At 38.9% G+C, this 22095-nt stretch overlaps 1 protein-coding gene and 2 long non-coding RNA genes across 3 annotated transcripts in view; 2 read left to right on the forward strand and 1 right to left on the reverse strand.

Moving 5' to 3' along the window:
* The first annotated feature begins 207 nt into the window (after positions 1-207).
* The window catches only part of rab10 (RAB10, member RAS oncogene family), a 61292-nt gene continuing 39404 nt past the window's right edge, over positions 208-22095 (forward strand). Inside the window, 1 exon segment of the mRNA XM_034161867.1 lies at positions 208-915. Coding sequence (XP_034017758.1) covers positions 789-915 — 127 coding nt within the window. The 5' untranslated portion in view covers positions 208-788.
* Positions 10419-10861, reverse strand: LOC117502761. Its single transcript, XR_004558401.1, has 2 exons — positions 10588-10861; positions 10419-10543 (listed from the first exon to the last, which is right to left on the reverse strand). It is a non-coding gene; the product is annotated as an uncharacterized LOC117502761 (long non-coding RNA).
* On the forward strand, positions 16141-20432 carry LOC117502759. The gene is made up of 3 exons (XR_004558400.1): positions 16141-16154; positions 18776-18778; positions 20177-20432. It is a non-coding gene; the product is annotated as an uncharacterized LOC117502759 (long non-coding RNA).

The raw sequence follows: 22095 nt of genomic DNA on the forward strand, positions 1-22095 counted from the left end.
TTTATATACCGACAGTAATGGGTGGTTTGAGCCAACATGTCCGAGAAAGAGTAACAGTTGCATTTTCCCCTTTACTTTCCGGCTGCTCGCAGTGTAGCCAATAGAGTCGGAGCACTTAGTGAAATGACAGGCCCGTTCACCAATCAAAAACTTGAATTCTGATGGAAGGGGTGGGAAAGGCGTGTCCGCTCAGTTTAGGTTGTGGCCGTGGTGGTTGCTCCTGTTCGAAGGCGACGGCGGTCGTCTACGTTTCACTTCGTTTTCTCGCCTTAAAACAAAATAACTGGGTGGAAAAAAGAAAGCAGCGAATTTGATACTTTTAAGTTTTGGGTTTTCTTCCAGAGTTCTTTTCAGGCGAGTGTGTGACGGGACTTTGGAATGACGGGGTGTGCCGAGAATTTGAATTAACAGCTAGCTCGCTGATAGTTGGAAGAAAGAGTGAGAGAGAGGAGCCATTTTGTCCCGATTGTGTGGGAGAAAGAGAGTGGAAAAAAGGAGGAATCACCCACGGAGGGGAGCCTGCGTTTGTTCTCTGTTCTCATGCTGTAGGGGGAAGCGGTTCTGTTTGGGGAAATAACCTTACAGCTCGCGTGCGCTCTTTGGGTGGATTTTTAGCCTACTCGCTTGCTAAGCTAATCACCATAGCCCGGATTGTTTCGAAGCGGGACAGTCGGTTCGGTTTAAGGTGGAGCTGGCTGTAGACTTCATCTAGCCGTGCTATCGTTTCCACTTTTTTGTTTTGTTTGTTTTTTGTTTTATTTGTCCGGTGAACACACGCTGTTTTTCAAATGGCGAAGAAGACGTACGACTTGCTGTTCAAGCTGCTTCTGATCGGAGACTCGGGCGTGGGGAAGACTTGTGTGTTGTTCCGTTTCTCTGACGATGCCTTCAACACAACCTTCATTTCCACCATAGGTAAGAGATTTTCCTTCTTATTTTGAGTGATTGTGCTCTACAGTTTGGAAACGCTAAGCAGGATACGTGGTTGTTAGCCGGGAAGCTAACGGGTCGGGCCTGCACAAGCTAGGTGGAGTGCTGCTTGTGTGTAGTTCTTGGCTCCACCCGATCCCTGCTTCACCTGTCTGTGAGTTTAACATCTAAACACAGTAATTATTCAGCTTTAAGTGCCACCGAGGTCGCTGTCATGACAGTTGACCTGGTGGCTGGCACTGGTGTTCAGCCAGCCTGAAAACTACCGCTAACATCGTTCAGGATTTAGCTCTCATGATCTTCATGGATTTGTTTCTACGTTATACCGATTGATAACGATCGCACAAAGAAAACCTCCCAAAAGACAACATAAACAACTCGTCATGGTGGCATCATCGTCACTTATCGTCACTTTTTTACCCCCCCCCCCCCATGTGTCCTCTGAGCATGCGTCAAACATGCTCATGTAAGTCAGGTGTCAAACTATTTGAAATCCATTCGCTGTCCAAAGGAAGGCTCCATTTACTTCTAATGCTTCCACGCTGAAATAATGTAACCTTAGATGTGTCTTGCAGAACTGCGGGCACTGACCCTGTACACTTCTCATAGCTGGATTCATTGAAATTGATCAGTGTTTTCTGATACCAGTTAGGATTGGCCGTTTTATTTGAAACTATAGGAGATTTTGATGCAATGTTATTTCCAGGAATATCCTGTCCTTGAAGGTAACCCAGTGCCGCAGACCGAATGGTCCCCCTAAAAATCGGTCCGCCCTGCCTTCACTGGTCGTGTCATTTCTGAGCGTCAGCAGTGATTCACCCATTATCACCTCGTTTCTGTTTAAAACTGCACTGCAGTCATTATCTAGCTCAGTGACAGATACCTGAAGCTTTTGTACAACAGTCATTTCCACATAAATTCAGCATTATTTCATAATGAAAGACGGGGGACTGATCAGAGCACCACAGCAGCATGTCTGAGCCTGATGTACTGCTGCTGTGCTTGTCTTTTCGGAGCGTCAGTAGCGATTCACCGATTATCGCTTTGTTTCTGCTTAATACTGACTTTAAGATGAAGTTTACTTTGTCATCTGATGGGTAATAATCACGTTATTCCCTTTGATCACTTTGGGTGTAGAATGTCAGACTCAGTCAGTCTCAGACACATGCTCAGTGAAGACAGGGCAGACCAATTTCTGATGGGACCGTTTGGTCAACAGCACCAGAAGTCCAAATGCATACATGTTTATTTGGTACAAGTTGAAGCCTGTCTTGGCTCTATGGGCAGCGGTGGCCTGTAATTGGGAACCTTCTGTTCCAGAAACAGTTACCTCCCTCAAGTTGTTCCATTCATTGTTTTTTTGTACCTTTTCATTTAAGTTAAGGGTCACGGGGTGCTGGAGCCTATCCCAGCAGTTATAAGATGAGAGGCAGGGTACACCCTGTACAGGACGCCATTCTGTAGCAGGGCCACATATACACAGACAAACTTATTCACACGTGCTTGCATATCTGTGGTCAGTTTCACCTAACCTACATGTTTTGGCAAGTGGAAGGAAACCAGAGCACCCAAAAGGAACCCGATGAACACGGGGAGAACATGGAAACCCCACACATAAATGACCAGGTGGGAAGCAAATCGATCACAGGACCTCCTTGCTGTGAGGCAGCAGCGCTAACCATGAAGTCACGTGCTGACCCAACTCTTTGCAGTGTTTACTTTTTTGTAAGAAATGCTACTGGCAAACATGCTGATAATTCTATTCTCATGTAGAAATTTGCTTGCTAGATAATGGCTTCTTCTTTTTGAAGAAAATGCTTTTTGTCATACTCCAGTCTTTGTTTTTCCCCTCTTAAAGTGGTGGAACAAATCAATTTGATCTTTTGAATCCAAATTCGTTCCTATCCGTACTACAAAGGAAGCTCTTCTGTTGTTGATAGCTCATCTTCCTCACTTATGGTTTGAGCTTCGTCTTCCTCTATGTGTGTCTCTCAACATGTGAGTCGCCCACATTTGACACACATGTAAACATGTCATCAAGTTTACAGCAGGGGCTAACGCATTGTGGGCAGTGGCCGGTAGTCTTGGCACTTCCAGTGGCAACTGTAGCTGCTGGAAGACCTGCCACAGCAGCTGCCAGTACTTTTCCACTTGCCACAGCAACTTTAGCTATTTCGGCACTTGCCAGTGAGTTGCCACCGTTTGTACTAACTACCACGGTTGTGTGTGTATAGGTTGTGTATGTGCTTCAGAAAGAGCTGCCATGTATTGCCCTTAGCAGTGGTCTGTATATATTCATATATGTATGTATTGTATTATACAAAGCTACATATTTATAATTTCACCTGTTAAACTACAAATTAATAACCTAAGATGAGATACTGCACTAATAGCAGCTCATTGATAGCTGCCTTTTATTATTAGCTTTTATTATATATTAGGCTATTTAGAGAGAAATATATGGTGGTTGATATTATATGGTAGTTTGATATTATACAAAACTAGGTTTTCATTATTTCACACCTATTTTAAACTATAAATGAATAAATAAACTCACTCTTCTGGCAGTTTGCGTGACCTTCACTTTGATACCGGTTCCTGAACGATACTTTTTTCTATAACAATTTTATTTTATAATTTTATTATCAACAACATTTTATTGAGTCTTAAAGTAAATAAATATGAAATTGGTTACTGGATCCTTGATCTCTGGACTTAAATAAAATCTACATGGTGGATCCTTGATCTCTGGACATAAATAGAAATAAAATCTGTAGTTTTTGTCAAAAGCGTTTCCTTTCAGACATTTTGGCATGATTGTCACTCCATACCTCTCAGCCAGCTGTTGCACATCAGCATACAACATCTCATTTTGGGAGGAAAAAACGTTTAAATTGATTGTACGTAGTTTATTGATTATATTACAACATTTGGAAAGAGGTATCATTTGATTTAAGTGGCGATTTGCTTTGAAATTATTAATTCTGACTGGACTCTATCTTTCTAACTTGACTCGGCAGAGAGCAGCACAGTTTGGAGCTGTGCGAACAGAACGAAGGACAATTCTTTTTTCTTTCTCGCAACAAGACAGGAGTCCCAGTTAGTGACTTTACGTCTGTCTGGAGTTTCACCTTAAATGTCACCCGTTCCATAGTGAAAATCTGATGTATAATGTTAATCCACTCATTAATAGTTGGTATTTCTTTCTGAAGCAAGTGCCTGGTTATACATTTTTTTCCTTGCTACCAATAACACTTTCATCAAATAGAGTTCTGCTTTCGTAAGTTTTAATTCTAACAAATCTCCAAGATATAGTATTTCAAATTTTCTATTAATTTTCTTTTTAGAAACTGTTTCCAAAACAATATGCATTTCATCCCAGAATGGAGTAACAGAAGAACAATTCCAGAATATATGAAAATGATCTGCCAACGTTTGACCACATTGCTTCCAGCATTCGATCTGGTCTGAATATTTCGACTGTTGGGCTGGTGTACGGAAATAACGAATTGCATTTTTCCAAGAAAATTCTCTCCATGAAGGGGCACTGGTGACGGACCATTGTTGCTGACATATTCTCTCCCAACTGTCCAACGTTAAAGAAAAATTGCCCTCTTTTTCCCCACCTATCTTTTAAATGTGTGGAGTCATTACCTTGTAAATTTTGAATCACCATATACAATTTGGAGATAATTTTTAGGATTGGGGCATGGCTATATGCACTCGACAGGATATCAAAAATGTCCCCTTTCTCAAAAATTGGTTTATGAATGAATTTTTTTTTAATCAAGTCCCTCATTTGTAAATACCTGAAGTGGTCCTGATTTATTAGTCCGAACTTTTCTTTTAGATCCTGGAAGCTCATTATCACACCTTTCTTGAACAAAGTATAATATGTAGTAAGGCCCTTACTGCACCAGGTTTTAAATCCTGAATCTACTTTCCCTGGTATGAAATCTGAATCATAAGCAAACCATTTAAAAAAATTCTGATTTCTCATAAATGTCATTTTTTTGATGATGTCCCTCCATACCTTCAGTGAACTGTTAAAAATTGGGTTATTTATATCTAATACTACATTTTTCATCAAGGGATCTCCAATAAGTGTACTAATTGGACCTTGTGCCATTAAACCCTGATCTATCTCCTTCCATTTTGAATTGTAACTTGGGTTACACCAGCAGACTAATGGTCGCAGTTGTGCTGCTTCATAATAATCAATGAGGCAAGGTAAAGCAAGCCCCCCTTGCTCTTTAGACAGTTGCAGTGTTTTAAACTTTACTCTGGGTTTTTTACCAGCCCAAACAAATCTGGAAATGATTTTGTCCCATTCTATAAAGTATACTTCTGGTCTTGTAATCGGAATTGACTGAAATAAATATAACATTCTCGGAAGGATGTTCATTTTTACAGTATCCACTCTTGAAGTAATATTCAAATATGGTATCAAATTCCATCTTGCAACATCCTGAATAATTTCTTTTTTTAAAAGATCATAATTTAACTCTTCAAGGTTAGACAAATCAGTCGGTAAATTGATACCTAAATATTTAGTAATTTTTTTGTTCTAGTCAAATTTAAATGCTTGACTCATATGGACGGAAGGGCAATAATTAAAACACAAGACTTGGGATTTTTGTTCGTTCAATTTGTATCCAGAATAACTCCCATAATCTCTCAGGGTTGCAATTAATTCTGGAAATGTCTCTGTGGGATTTGACAGATAAACCATGACATCATCTGCAAACAGAGCCAGTTTTTGTTCCCCTGCTGTCATTTGAATACCTTTTTATTTTTTTATTTTCTCTTATATTCTGAGCCACAGGTTCAGTAAATATTGAAAACAAAAGTGGACTGAGCCCACATCCCTGTCTCGTAGATCTTTGAAGCTCAAAGGGGTCACAAAGAGCACCATTTATTTTTAATCTTGCAACGGGTTTGCTATATAATGCTTTTAATGTCCTAATAATCACTTCATCAAATTTGAATGTTTCCATAACTTTAAACAGGAAATGCTACCTCACTGAGTCAAAAGCTTTCTCCGCATCCAAGCTCAATAAAATTGCCTGTGTTTTGTTTAAATTTATGTCTAATGATTTGTAAAGATCTCCTCACATTGTCGTGAGTTTGTCATGCCTTAACAAATCCAGTTTGGTCAAAATGTATTATTCTGGGCAAGATCCTTTCCATCCTCATGGCTAAAATAGATGTGAATATTTTATAGTCTATATTTAATACACTTATAGGCCTATAATTTTTTCCTTGCCGTCTTTAGGTATTAAAGAAATGATTGCCTTGTTCCATGAGGGAGGAATCTCTCCTCCTCCAAGAACCCAGTTATAAGTTTTCAACAAAATTGGAGTTAAAGCAGTGCTTAATTTTTTGTACCACTCTGCTGTGAATCCATCGGCGCCTGGACTCTTATTGGATTTAAGTCTACCTATAGCAGATTGTATTTCTTCCTTTGTGATTTCCGAAATCAATTTTTTATTTTCCTCTTCTGTGACAGAGGGTAAAGTGAGTGAATTCAGTAATTTCTCCATATTTTGATCGGTGCCAACGGGTGGTTGGGAGTATAACATTTTGTAATAATCTTTGAAGCAATTTCTAATTTGATCTATTTGGTGATATATTTCTTTTGTTGTAGGGTCTTTTATCTTACTAATTATGTTGTCAGATGTCTGTTTTCTAAGTTTGTAAGGTAATTGTTTCATATGTTTAGTGCCTCCTTCATAATAATTCTGTTTAGTAAATAAGATTTTCTTCTGGATTTCTTGGTCATATAATTCCTCTATTTGATTTCTTTTCTTTTTTATCTCTAATTGTGTATGTTCAACTAATGTCCCCTTATGTTTAGTCTCTAGCAATAACAACTCAGATTGTAATGTCTTAAGTTTTTCAGTTCTTTGTCTTTTAATATATGAAGATTTTGCTATAATCCTTCCTCTCATAACTGCTTTACAAGCATCCCATAATATGTGCACCAAAGTTTCACCATTGTCATTTATTTGTAGATATTCTGATATTTCTGCAGATAGCTGCTCACATATGTTATTATTCAGTATACTATTATTTAATCTCCAATAAGTCTCTTTTCTACTCTGATTCATGGAAACAGACAAATATAAAGGGGAGTGATCAGAGATGTCCATGGCCCCAATTGAGCAACTCTGTATTCTATCCATATCTGTTTTGAATGTAAGAAAATAATCGATTCTTGAATAACAGGAATGTGGGGATGAATAGAATGTATAATTCTTGTCAGCAGGATGCATATTTCTCCAGATATCAACAATACCCATTTCTTCCAACATTAAATTGATCTTTTTAGTCATTTTTTGAGTTTGAGAGGCTCTATTCCCAGATGAGTCGGTGCTCGGTCTCAATGCCATCTTAAGGTCTCCTGCACAAACAAGTAGCCCCTTTGCCTCAGTCACTGCTTTTTCTATTATTTGAATATATTGCTCTGATTTGGAGCCGGGGGGGGGGGGCATATATATTGTATAGTGTAAGTAATTCTCCATCTAATTTCCCTATTACCATTACCTACCTCCCCTCTTTATCCTTGATTGTTGAAATATGTTCAAAAATGACTCTTCCTGTTATTAATATTGCTACTCCTCTTGTATGTTTTGATCCATTGGATGAGTAGAAAACATGTTTATAACCTTGCTTTTTAAGTCTCTCATGCTCTAATCCAGCCATGTGAGTCTCTTGCAAAAATGCAACATCAATTTTCTCCCCCTTCAATTTACTCAATATTTTACTTTGCTTATTGGGGCTCAAAAGCCCATTTACGTTAAGAGTTAAAAAATTTAGCATATGTGTGTGGTAAAAATCTTGATCAATCAATCAATCAATCAATTTTTTTATATAGCGCCAAATCACAACAAACAGTTGCCCCAAGGCGCTTTATATTGTAAGGTAAGGCCATACAATAATTATGTAAAACCCCAACGGTCAAAACGACCCCCTGTGAGCAAGCACTTGGCTACAGTGGGAAGGAAAAACTCCCTTTTAACAGAAAGAAACCTCCAGCAGAACCAGGCTCAGGGAGGGGCAGTCTTCTGCTGGGACTGGTTGGGGCTGAGGGAGAGAACCAGGAAAAAGACATGCTGTGGAGGGGAGCAGAGATCGATCCAGCAGTCTACGTCTATAGCAGCATAACTAAGGGATGGTTCAGGGTCACCTGATCCAGCCCTAACTATAAGCTTTAGCAAAAAGGAAAGTTTTAAGCCTAATCTTAAAAGTAGAGAGGGTGTCTGTCTCCCTGATCTGAATTGGGAGCTGGTTCCACAGGAGAGGAGCCTGAAAGCTGAAGGATCTGCTCGGGATCTGCCAGGGGGTAACTAACGGCGGCTAAGCTACCTTGGTCCGCACCGACTACAGGGGCCTGGCTAGCTGTTGAATTTTCCACGGTGCGGAGCCGAGTCTCCAATTCGCCCAGCCTGGCCTCCAAAGCTACGAATAAGCTACACTTATTACACGTACCGTTACTGCTAAAGGAGGCCGAGGAATAACTAAACATTTCACACCCAGAGCAGAAAAGTGCGGGAGAGACAGAAGCCGCCATGCTAAATCGGCTAAGAGCTAGTAGCTACGCTAAGCTAGCGGATTCCTAAAAACACGCAAAGTGAATAACGTAAATAATTTAGAGGTGATTCAGCAGAAGGAGTGCTTTAGTTAAGGCACGTAAAGATTACACTGGGAAACAAATCGTAATCTAGATAACTAGATCAATCTAACTGCGCAGATTAAACAGCTAACAGATATAGCAAAACACCACTGTGCTCCGGAACAGGAAGTGATACAATACCGCAGTGAGAGCCAACCACCAGTAGAATGAGAATATACCCTTTATGTGACACCCTGAACTTGTCGGTATGAGTTTCTTGACTACAATACACATAATACCCACTGTAAACTGAACTATCAAAAACATTAAGAACACCAAACAACATAAAATAAAATGAAATCAAAGTCTTCCTTTTCCTCAGGATACCTGGATGTCTTTGCGGGAAAGTGGGGAGAAAGGTCCCTCCCTATGGTCAGGGCTCCCCCTTGTGGCGGAATGTCCGACCCGCATATACATCCCCCACAATAAGGCCAACAAACTGCGCTGCTTCCGCTGACGCCCAACTGGCCACGTTTAACAATTTACAAAGGACAGCTAACAAAACACTCATACCTAAATTTTTTTCTTTACCTTTCTTGTAAAACTATACCCTCTTTCATTTCCTCGTCGACAAATCTCTCTCTCCTCTGCGGAACTCTTGAAGTCTCTCTTTCACTCTCCTCTCGATAGTTGATTCACAGCCTCCTGGGCGTACCTGTTGCCATGGGAATGCGGCTTTGATTCTCTCCTCGATGTCCGCGTCTGGAGGCGTCTTCGTCCTGCCCACTGTCACCGCCAGCCCTCAGGCCCGTAACTCCTGCGTAGCGTCCTCCGCGTCATTATACATTCTTGGCCCATCACTCCAGTGAATGCGTATCAGCGTAAAAGGTGTTTGGAAACGGATACCCTTTTCCTTGAGTACTCGCTTAATGTCTCCGTATGATCTGCGTTTCTCCATCACCTCCAACGCATAATCATGATCAAAGTAGATCTGTTTATTATTCAGCATTACCTTTGTCTTCCATGCCAGTCTCAAAACCATTTCCTTCACCTCAAACTGCAAAAAATTGACTATTATTGATCGCGGAGGTGAGCCTGACTCAGGTTTACGTGCCAATGACCTGTGTGCACGCTGGATTAGAAGTGAGGTGCCTTCAGGTAATGGTAACTCCTTGGTGAGGAGATTATTCACAAAAGTCACCATAGAGCCGCTTTCAGTGTCTTCGTGATTCTGTATATGCGAATATTGGATCTTCTTGAATGAGATTCGAGACTGATTACTTTATCTTGTAGTTTTCTTTGCTCTTTCAGCAGCTTGAGTAGTGTTTCTCTTGTCACCACGCCACAAGCCTTGAAATCCGCAATGCGCTCCTCGGCACTGGCTATGGCTTTGCTGTGTGTTTCCAGAGTGGCTGCTTGATCTATCAGCCTTTGGTTCAGATCTTTAGTAAATACAGCAAGTTCCGCTCTTATGGTTTCTGCCATATCTGCTTTCATGCCCAGGATAGCCTCCCTGATTTCCTTCAAAGTTGGAGAGTCTTCGCTTGAATCTGCCATTGACTCGGATAACACGCCGCCGCCATTTTCATCCTCCTCGTCTTCGAGTTGTTCCTCGTGAACAATTTTAGATATATCCTCCTCATTTGTCATTTTTCTTGGATTCCACTGTCCTTTTTTGGATTTACCCCCACTCATAATGTCCTCTGTTACATTTCAGTGTATTTCTCAAGTTTGGAGGGTTATTTTAAGACAGTTTTAGACGGAGCGAAACGACTATGCGCCCGTCTTGTCGCTAGCCATTCCGGAAGTCCCAGACCTCATGTTTTTGTAACATTCTCTTACTAATTATCCTGACTCAATATAAGTACTGACCAAGGTCTCTGCAGTCCTCAGGGCATATCTTGTGGTTACAATGGCGGAGAAGACTACTGAATGTCTTGACAGGATGGCTGGCAGTGATGCACCTTTTCTAATACTGTTGATGCCCCCGTGGTCAACCTTGTTGTGAATGTGATTTGAGTATAACAGCTTAAAATCAACACAAAATGTGACAGGAAAAAGAATTATGCTACAGTAATCATAAATGGGAGCTATCCAGTAACATTTTCCCACATTTTAAAAGAAAAATACATTTATGACAAGTACCTTTCAAAGTTGTTTTCATTAACTTTGAACCTCATTTTCTAATGGCTTTCTGTCCTGTAAATGGTTAGGAAAAACAACTTATTGTGTAGGTGTTACATATATTGTTATTTTCCAGTGTGTGACCTGTTGGTCTTGTCCTGTTTGGATAAGTTTTGATTTGCTTAAGTACTTTAATGTACCTAACAACCCTTTAATCTGAAACATGGTTCAGAATGACTTGTTTTTATGTTACCTCATATATGCCTGAATGGTCCTTCTTTAGCTTAATACTCCCAGTAACTATAGGCTATAAATATATTATTTTCAAGATTTTTGTTTATATTTCATTTATGAGGCTTGGCTTGGTAGTTTTACATCAGTTTGACATATGTGTATTAAAAATGAGTGATTACAAACAAGAATAAATGTGTATATTTTAACTTTTATTAAAGTAATTCTAGCAGTGATTAAGACCAAACAGTAGTATCACACACACACACACACACACACACACACACACACACACACACACACACACACACACACACACACACACACACACACACACACACACACACACACACACACACACACACACACCCCTTGTGGTGAACACAGTGTAGGGCATGATAAATTTGAACACAATACATTTTCATCATTATCTGTCCCATTTGAATGGCACTGAAATATACTTTTCTGTTTATTGGCAATACAAACTTAAAGATAAAGTTAGGGACACCTTAAAAACCCCAGTTTTGTCGTTATGCTTTAAATGTGTATTTATGAATTTTATCATTGGTGTTGTATTTGTTGTAGTTGTCATGCGTTGGGCTGGTGGTCTGTACAGGGTGTATCCCACCTCTTCCTTAGGGGCTGCTGGGGTAGACTCCAGCTCGTCACCCCATGTGACCCTTAATTGCAATAAGAGGGTTTAGAAAATGGATGGATGAGGTCTACATAATCTGGTGAGAGGGTACCAATAAGATTTTTTTTTTTTTTTTTTTCCCCTCTCCCACTGACTTCAGTGGACTCCCGGTCCTGTCAGCTCCATTCATACTTGGCTCATTGGGCTCAAGATGGCATTTATAAAATGCAGCACACACATTTCGGAATAATTTCTTCCATGCTTGAACTGCAGCGCAGTACTCAAAAATATAATTGAACAAACACCCAAACCAAGGTTATCCTGTGGTGTTTGGACTCGAGGAGTGATGCTTTTCAGGCTTTTTTAGTCTCACACTGAGCCACCCATGCTGTACCCCTATATGCATTGAGTTAATCATGAGCTTTCCCGCTCACGTCTGACACGGCTGTTCTGGGTCCCTTTAGACAAGTTATGGGTGACATTATGCAGGCTTTGTCCAGTATATATACAGTCAATTGCCAACACAAGCTTTTTCTCTGTTGACACTCTGATTCTGCCAATATGCTGTCACATTGACAATAAAACTATTTCACAATTAAAGGTGCACCGATCATTATCGGCCGATCACGCCTTGATCGGTGATCAGCAAAATGCGCCGATCAAAAGGACCAATCGCAACAGTGCAGGCAGCAGCGCAGGGAGCGCTTGGTCCTGTCGTGACTTGCTTTCCTCTGTGACGTAAACTCATTTTGACTTCTGATATGAGCTGGACGGACAAGGAGAGCAGTCGCCATCATCTAATGTAGTCCATGTCGTTCAGCTCATATCAGAAGTCAAAATGAGTCACATGGCTCTGAGAGATCTAAATAGACTGCTGTGTAATGATTGGAACCACACTGCCATCTAGTGGATATCCAGTGTGCGTGAGTGTGTATTTGTGAATCAGTAGACATTTGTTTGTGGATCTGTGGATTTCGCGAAAAGAATGTCTCAAAATTACGTCAGAGGAAAGCAATGAATGCATGTAATTGGTGATCCACAAATGCTGAAACTCAACTCACAAATACAATTTCCAGTTTTACAAATGTAACTTTTTTTTTTTTTACAAATTAAGTTTTATATTTGCAAATACAACATTATTTGCAAAGACCAATTTACAAGTTACAAATATGAAATTTGCATTTGTGGATATCTGAACACATTTGCAAATCAATGATTATTTGTAGATCACCCTGTGTGCATTTACAAATATTGAGACAATTTTAACCCCATAGAATGAGGGCTGTATTTTACATTCTCAACGTATTCTCTGTAGGCTGTAACCTGAGCAACATGAAACATGGAAAAAAAAAGCTTGCTGGTAGAACAAAGTCAGTGTAATAAAACAAAAGTTGGCAGTTTATTCTAGTGTCTTTATTTGAATGCATGTTTTTTGTTTTCATCATTAAGTTTTAATGCAAAAATAGTCCTATACATTAGACCTATATTCTTATTTTGGGCATGATCCAAATATGTACTTGATCGGTATCGGCAGATCAAAATTTCAGTGATTAATGATTGGTGATTGGCCTAAAAAAAATCCTGATCGGTGCACCTCTATTCACAATCTATATTATAATAGCCAAGTGGCCTCTGTGTGCGTGCGTGCATGCTTGTGCTTGGCTTCGATCACACAGAAACCGGGGAGATGCTTATGTATTTTGGGCCACGTATGAACGGCGCCAAAATGAAATGTTGATAGGACAAATATTTTTGGAGGAACTATGGATATTAGCTAACCTTGCTAATTACAGTCTGAACTAAAACGCCATTCCAGCAGGGGCGATAAATCATCTTTATATTAAAAGCGTGAGTGTGTGCGTGATTTTATTTAGTAAGTTCAATGTAAGTACATAATATAATTGTAAATGTATTAAAAATACATGGATGACAAAAGAAAGCAACAACACATTTGTTTAAAAATCAAATGACAAAATATAAGTAATAACAAAATAAAATGATACAGATGATGATAATAATAATGGGTCTATGATAACAAGAACCTAAACAATTAATAAAAACATTAAGACAGTAAATTAACATTCAAAAATTAACAGAAAATAAAAGGGTTGAGTTCCTCTTCTAAAAAATTGTTGGTTATTTATACTGTGCATGTACTGAAGTGAAATTCAGGGCTGCAAAACCAGCGTTTGTACACAGAATTTCCACTCGGCTTTGTTTCCATGGTCCATTTATTTCATCATATAAAACCACTAACTTAAAAAAAATGTGTATTGTATGGCTTTATTTTGACACGATGCGCTTTTTCTGAAAATGTGACTGTGTGGAGAACAGCAAAACAAACAAACCCTTCTTTTGTGGCATATAATGGCAGCCAGCATCCTTATTGTTGCATTGCTGCCACCTGCTGCATCGGTCCGTTATACAACCCCTGGCAAAAATTATGGAATCACTGGCCTCGGAGGATGTTCATTCAGTTTAATTTTGTAAAAAAAAAAAAAAAAACAGATCACAGACATGACACAAAACTAAAGTCACTTCAAATGGCAACTTCCTGGCTTTAAGAAACACTATAAGAAATCAGGAAAAATAATTGTGGCAGTCAGTAATGGTTACCTTTTTAGACCAAGCAGAGGGAAAAAAATATGGACTCACTCAATTCTGAGGAATAAATTATGGAATCACCCTGTAAATTTTCATCCCCAAAACTAACACCTGCATCAAATCAGATCTGCTTGTTAGTCTGCATCTAAAACGGAGTGATCACACCTTGGAGAGCTGTTGCACCAAGTGGACTGACATGAATCATGGCTCCAACACGAGATGTCAACTGAAACAAAGGAGAGGATTATCAAACTCTTTAAAGAGGGTAAATCATCACGCAATGTTGCAAAAGATGTTGGTTGTTCACAGTCTGCTGTGTCTAAACTCTGGACCAAATACAAACATGGGAAGGTTGTTAAAGGCAAACATAGACAGAAAACGTAAAACAATATGTCTCAAAAATCGAAAATGCACAACAAAACAAATGAGGAACAAATGGGAGGAAACTGAAGTCAACGTCTGTGACCGAACTGTAAGAAACCGCCTAAAGGAAATGGGATTTACATACAGAAAAGCTAAACGAAAGCCATCATTAACACCTAAACAGAAAAAACAAGGTTACAATGGGCTAAGGAAAAGCAATCGTGGACTGTGGATGACTGGATGAAAGTCATATTCAGTGATGAATCTCGAATCTGCATTGGGCAAGGTGATGATGCTGGAACTTTTGTTTGGTGCCTTTCCAATGAGATTTATAAAGATGACTGCTTGAAGAGAACATGTAAATTTCCACAGTCATTGATGATATGGGACTGCATGTCAGGTAAAGGCCCATTACATCATCAATAAATGCACAAGTTTACGTTGATATTTTGGACACTTTTCTTATCCCATCAATTGAAAGGATGTTTGGGGATGATGAAATCATTTTTCAATATGATAATGCATCTTGCCAGAGAGCAAAAACTGTGAAAACATTCCTTGCAAAAAGACACATAGGGTCAATGTCATGGCCCGCGAATAGTCCAGATCTTAATCCAATTGAAAATCTTTGGTGGAAGTTGAAGAAAATGGTCCATGACAAGGCTCCAACCTGCAAAGCTGCTCTGGCAACAGCAATCAGAGAAAGTTGGAGTCAGATTGATGAAGAGTACTGTTTGTCACTCAAGTCCATGCCTCAGAGACTGCAAGCTGTTATAAAAGCCAGAGGTGGTGCAACAAAATACTAGTGATGTGTTGGAGCATTCTTTTGTTTTTCATGATTCCATAATTTTTTCCTCAGAATTGAGTGATTCCATATTTTTTTTCCCTCTGCTTGGTCTAAAAAAGTAACCGTTACTGTCACAATCTTTTTTTCTTGATTTCTTATAGTGTTTCTTAAAGTCAGAAAGTTGCCATTTGAAATGACTTTAGTTTTGTGTCATGTCTGTGATCTGCTTTTTTTTCTACAAAATTAAACAACTGAATGAACATCCTACGAGGCCGGTGATTCCATAATTTTTGCCAGGGGTTGTAGCACCACTAAATCTTCTCGATAAATCAAGTGTCTTTCAAGTATTTAAAAAGTCAACACTTACCCTTCTTACTTGACTTTATGGCTAAAATATTTCCTACAGATACCTCTTTCAGGCCTTACAATTGATTTCCTTCCATTTTTACTCTTTAATAGATAAATTGTTAAATTTATGGTGTTGCCTCCTGTCTTCCAAATTTACAATTGCACCATTTCTGTACTGGCTTTTATAAATCACTTATTTCTCCATTACCATCTGCCTCAAGTGCAAACTACTTCCACACCTGATTCTTACGTGCATGTGCTGTACAGTTAGCAAATGAATAAGAATAAATAAAAACAAATATCCATCACAATAACTTCATTTTAAAATTTCTGAAGTTAACATTAAAAATCAGTTAAAATCAAGCTTGGATTCAACTTCAACACAGTTCCAACTACAGTCATTGCTTTATTCTTAAATATTACACATAGTAAGTCAATAATGTTATTGCTAAATCTAGTTTTCTTTCCTCCCTTCAAAGTGTTAGAATGCGGGTTATTGTTGACGTATGTATGTGTGTGTTTTTTTTGTTTTAATTTATTCATTGCAAAAAATGTCTCCAAAATTGGACCATTTAAGGGGTGTTGGTGGGAGGGGGTTTCCACCCCTTAACCTCGTGGCTCTGTACTCGCGGCCTGTAAACCATCTGTGCTGCGGAACAGACATGAAGAGAAACAGGCACTGGCTGATTTTATTGCTGTTATCTGCTGCTCCCTGCTATGAAAGTGCAAGACAGATGATGATCTACAACAAATGCTTTGCATATTCAAAGTGAGGAGACAAAGTGAGAAGTGCATTTGTGATTGAAGTTTAACTGATTACATAAGAAAAGGGTTTTAATCAGATGTATTGAAATATATTATTTCCGTCTACGAGTATGTAATTAGTGTGGTTCTTGTAGCTGAAACTGAGTGATCCTTGTCTTGAGGTATTTTTAAATTTGAAAAGTAGGCCTACTTCACAGAAAAATGCTTGTTTTCCTATGAAAACTGTTTTTTTAAAATATGTTCCACTACGTTTTGCAAGACCATGACAGGATTTACATATACACAGTGGTGGGCACACTTCCAATAATCTGATAACAGATAATTATCGAAGATAATGTTTTCATTATTGGATTATCTTTTTAGATAACTTTAAAAACCATTATCGGACTAATTATCTTACGCTAAATTGTCGTCCGATAACTTTTAGACCGTTAACGTAGTAAACCAAGCTGAACAGCGGCAAACATTTTTAAAATATCAGTTGAGACCTACCTGTTAAAAGTTTTCTAAGAGATGTATAGTTCTACCCTCTGCAAACAGAAGAAAGCTGCTTTCAGGAGAAACCACTCTATCCTCTGCAGACAAAGGAGAACTGGTCACAAAAAAAAAAAAAAAATTTCTTTAACACCATACTGATATATTGGCAATATCACCCAAGTCATCCAGAGGCATGCATTTTAACTTATGGTTCAAATTTTAACAAACTAATTTTGGACAAGTTATTTAAAATTACTGTCACGTCTGAAGTTTTCTAAAGTGAAAATATCAGATATATGTTTTAGTTTTAAAGTAATGTGCTAATTTTTAAGGTTTTGTGAGCACATGCTGTGCCCAGCAGTGCATTATGGGTAGGACAGGGTAATCTCAGTACGTTCACGACAGGACAAAGGCATTTCAGACACTCTGTTCAGGCTCCACGGGCAACGGCATTAAACTCTAGTGCCTAAAACTCTCGTGAATATATTCTCTGGGTTTATAGACGTTATTACCTCCGCCAAGGAGGTTATGTTTTCGGTCACGTTTGTTTTTGTTTGTCTGTCTGTTTGTCAGCAGGGTAACTCAAAAATTTTTGAACAGATTTTGATGAAATTTTGTGGAGTGGTTGGAAATGTCAAGAGGAACAAGTGATTAAATTTTAGTGGTGATCCGGATCACGATCCGCATCCAGGAATTTTTTAAAGGATTATTCACCATTGCGAGATAGGGGGAATTTTGACATTCTAGTTTCTAACTCCACAAAAACAAGGCAGAAAGGCTTGGAAAAAAATTAGGGTGTAACATAGTCAAATGTTCTATCAAACAACAAAGTTTGGTGATGATCGGATCCGGATTCTGGATCTGGTGATCCAGAATATGCAAAAATATAGGGAAAATAGAAAATGTGTCAGTGTGAGGTGACAAATGAAGCTAGAGATGCACAACTAACACCAAATTGTAGCTGAATCTGTACTGATTCAGTAAGGTGTCATCAGATTTGATGTAGCTTCAAATGTTATGGAGCTAGATCCAGAAGAAAACCGCCATTACAGAGAAATCGTTTTTATACAATAACTTTTGAACTAATAAAGACAAAGTGATTCCAAGTTCTAGTGGTATGTTTTCATGGTCAGGGATGTCAAATATAAAGGAAAGAAAAGTGTATGTATCATAGTTTTGGTTGTAACACTGAATTGTTGAATAGATCACTGTGCCAAGGAGGGAATCTCTTTAGGGTCAGTGACCCTATGGCCTTGTTTAGAGAAGTGTTTCATAAATGTTAAAAAAAATTCATATACGATACATGCAGATATATTCGTATTTGCAGTTTAGTTGAATAATAAATTGAATTTTGTCTCATTTGTTTTTGTCTATAAACACATGCAATATCAATATCAGTGCTCAGATGACAGTAGCGTCTGGGAAAGGTGCAAGTTGCAATAAACTATGATGCCAAGCGCTAAGGATACATGCTATCCAGTCACAGCAGATGAAACCTTTTTTTTTACTACTGAGCAAACATCATTGTTAGACTTTTTAGGTTCGATGATTCCACGGCGTGTAGATGTTATGGCGTCAGTGACCCCATGGCCTTGGTGGAGTCCACTTGGTGGACCAGTGCTTACCAAACGGAGGTGTTCCTTTGTCTCGCTTCATCAGTGAATTGGTCGTGACGCGCAAAGCCTCCGCGCGGCTTTCCATGACAAAATCTCTTGTTAAAAGTGAAATCTGCCGGAAAATGGCTGATGTCCAGCTCTTGTGATAACCAGAGAAAGCACACACGACGGTCTCGTATCCACAGAGCCATCAGCTTAGAAATTATCCAGTGGTTTGTGCCGCGACGTCGCAGCTCGGAGTGCGGCGCAGCTGTAGTTAAAGTCCTTTATTCTCTGTGAAGCCCGTAAAATTTTCACCAAAAGCCAGATAAATTTTTCGAATGGTTTCCAGGTGCCAGTCTCTAACAGCTTCTGAAAAAATTCTGATGGAAAAAAAAGTCCTTTTCATTCCGCCATTTCCAGACAATGAAAATCCGACGAGGGGGCAGGATCACACCTTCCACAAGGCGTGCTCACAGGCGTGGAAAAACTCACGCATGCGCATGAGGGTTCAAGCATCTCTGACGTAAAAACATATGAATGAAATCCATATAGTTTAAAAAATAAAAAATAAAAAGGACCGTTACTTTATGGACACACCACGTAAATCCATCTTGTATTATTTTTAAATGACCTAACAAACATTTGTTTACTTTCTGTCTTGGTTTGTATGAAGTGTCACTGAGCAACACATTATGTTTCTCTTTTGAGGGGGGAAAGAAAAAGAAAACTTCAGTTGCTGGACATCAGACAGAAATAATTTTCCACCTGCAAATTATTGGAGTTGTTTATGATCCAAAAGCACAATAACATTAAGTTACCTTTTTAATGGGATTCTTCTTAACAGGATTCTTGCTGTTACGCATTAGCCATGTTATTTGTTTTGTTAATGAGACTCGAGGAATTATTTCACTGATGTAGCAGATCCTTGCCCAGTTCATGAAGATAATTTCAAAATAAGGTTAAGTTTATTAAGTTTGTGCAAAGATTTTCCTCCTCTTTCTAACGCTTTTCAAAACAGACTTTATTTGGTAAGTGCCTGTTTCCCCTGAGCTGCAGTCAACTCTCCCCAAACCTTGCTAGCCACGTGACACAGGTGACACAGAATCACTCTCCATCTGTGTATGTGGAGCTATCACACAATGCCAGCCTAATAGATAATCAAAATTGCTACACATAAAACATGGCACTGGATGATATTAAATAGGGGAAAATGGACATGGACAGCATGGTACATGGACCTCAATGGAAATAAACTTTGTACTTTTTTGTGTCATCCACAGAAAGTTCCATATATGCATGTGGATTGTGTGCTTTACATTTTGTCGACATGCTGAACCTCCCAAGTAAATCAAAACCAAGACATTCTGCCAGAATAACACCTTCTTTCAGCTGTACACAACTTTTGATAGCTGCCTCTCTGTTCAGCCAAGTGAACCATTGGATTAGTGTGTGTGTGTGGTGGGGGTGTTTTTTGTATTTTTTGTTCTGTGCACAGGGTGAAAACTGGACACTTTGCAGTCAAACATACTACCAGTAGGAATCCACCGATCCAGACACCTGAATTTGGATATCTGCCGATATGAATCTAATCCAATACCAGAGCTCTATTTGCTTTATTAATATTATCATTATTGATTGATTTTTATATGAGGCGATAATAAACTCCTCTTACCAGGCAAGATTGAATGTATGCATGCCAGAAAAGGCAACTTGAGGTAAGAATAAGGTCAGAAAAGGAAGTCAGAAAAACAGGAAATCCTGTTAACAGGAACAATCGCATCCTGAAAACAAAGATGCAACTGTAAGGGTTTCAAAGTGACTGTCAATATTTATTAAATCCAAGACCGACAGACATAAAGGGTAAACTTATCCAACACCACCCCTCTCCAAATAAAATACAGAGGCCTGCTTCATCTGATCATCAAATTAAGTACACTGGATCTTGTAGCGTCAACAAATCAAGGTTTTCAAATGTAAGATATATGAAATAAAAGTGCAATAAGTGTAAACATTCACACCACTGATAAAACAATGTGCATCAGCTTAAATTAAGTAACATTCTTGCTTGTGTAGCAACAACAAATCAAGGTTGTCAAATATTTGAAATAAAAGTGCAATAAACGTAAATGCTTTTCCACACACACTATCAATAAAACAGGGTGCATCTGAACTACCTGGATTAAGCTTAATGCTTACATGTTGTCTAGTGGAAGTTTACCTTGTTTTTCACTCCAGAAGTGATTCCTGCTCGCTCCATTTCTTTCTGCTCCTGGCTAAAAAAAAATCTCTGTGCTCTTGAATGTGTTGTTTTTTCAAATGATTAAGTTCATTGTATTGTTGATTGTGACGGCGTGAACGCCTCTGTGTAATGGCTTTGCGCACATTGCATGTTGCTGTCTTGCTTTGTGGTGTTTCTATTCTAAAATATTTTCATTCAGTAGATATGTGATGAAATGTTGGTTACCTACAATTGTGCTCAGTGCTCGCCTGCTAGCTGGCTGTCGGCAGAAAATCACTTGTGGAGTAATTTCAGCAGACCACATTAAAGCAGACATGGCCCATAGATTCGGAAATCTCTGCGGGTTGGATAGGAAATTTCCGATCCGTGAATTACAGAGCCCAATACGATACTGGATCGGATCGGCCCCACCCTTAGCTACATGCCAGTGAGAAGCTTCAGCCCCTGTGTGGTGCATGGAATGTTCGGCACAGTTATCGCCTTGGGGCAAGCGCCTTGGGGCAAGCGCCTTGGGGCAACTGTTTGTTGTGATTTGGCGCTATATAAAAAAAAATTGATTGATTGAGTTATCGATCATCTCATCCACTTTTCATAGAAATAAGGACTTTCCATTATCCTTCAGTTGTCCATTTCCTGGCTGAAAATAATTCAATATTCTCTGCAAACAAGTATATACATACTTGCATTGTAGCAGGGACAGTGGTGTGTGTGTGTGTGTGTGTGTGTGTGTGTGTGTGTGTGTGTGTGTGTGTGTGTGTGTGTGTGTGTGTGGTATGGTGGTGACGTGTAGTCACAATGGTTGTTTCAGGTGGAAATGTCCATTTGCCCAACCCCCCCTGTATAATCTCATGTTTCTTCACACTAGAGCTGAAACAACTAATCAAGTTAATCGATTAAAATTGATTATTAAAATAGTTGTCAACTAATTTAGCCACAAATAGTTGCTAAATAACTTTGTTTACCGCAAATGTTTTGTTTCTTCCATATAATCAACCGAGCTTTGCTTTGAATCTTGAACGAATGGAGTGCTTCGAGCTGCTGCTTCGTTGGTTTCATTTGTTTTATTTCGCTTTATCTTAATTTTTCTCCACTAAAACCTTAAAGAGCATATGTCTGTGAGGAATATTTACCTTTTTTATGTTAAACTGACCTGTTATGGTGTTCTGAAGCAGTTGATAGATGTATTTTATGCTAACGCCGATGCTAACGCGTTGGCATGTCTATGCATTTTCAGTGTTAAAGTTAGCATTAAGCTGCTGGCATTTCAGCATGTTTGTGCATTTGTTTTCTGTATAATAACTAATGGCTCAATGTTTGTTGCCGTAAAAGAGTCAAATGTATTACAAATTATATTTTAAAATGTATTTTTATTTATATATT

The sequence above is a fragment of the Thalassophryne amazonica genome, chromosome 21, assembly GCF_902500255.1.
Source record: "Thalassophryne amazonica chromosome 21, fThaAma1.1, whole genome shotgun sequence".
Taxonomy (NCBI): domain Eukaryota; kingdom Metazoa; phylum Chordata; class Actinopteri; order Batrachoidiformes; family Batrachoididae; genus Thalassophryne; species Thalassophryne amazonica.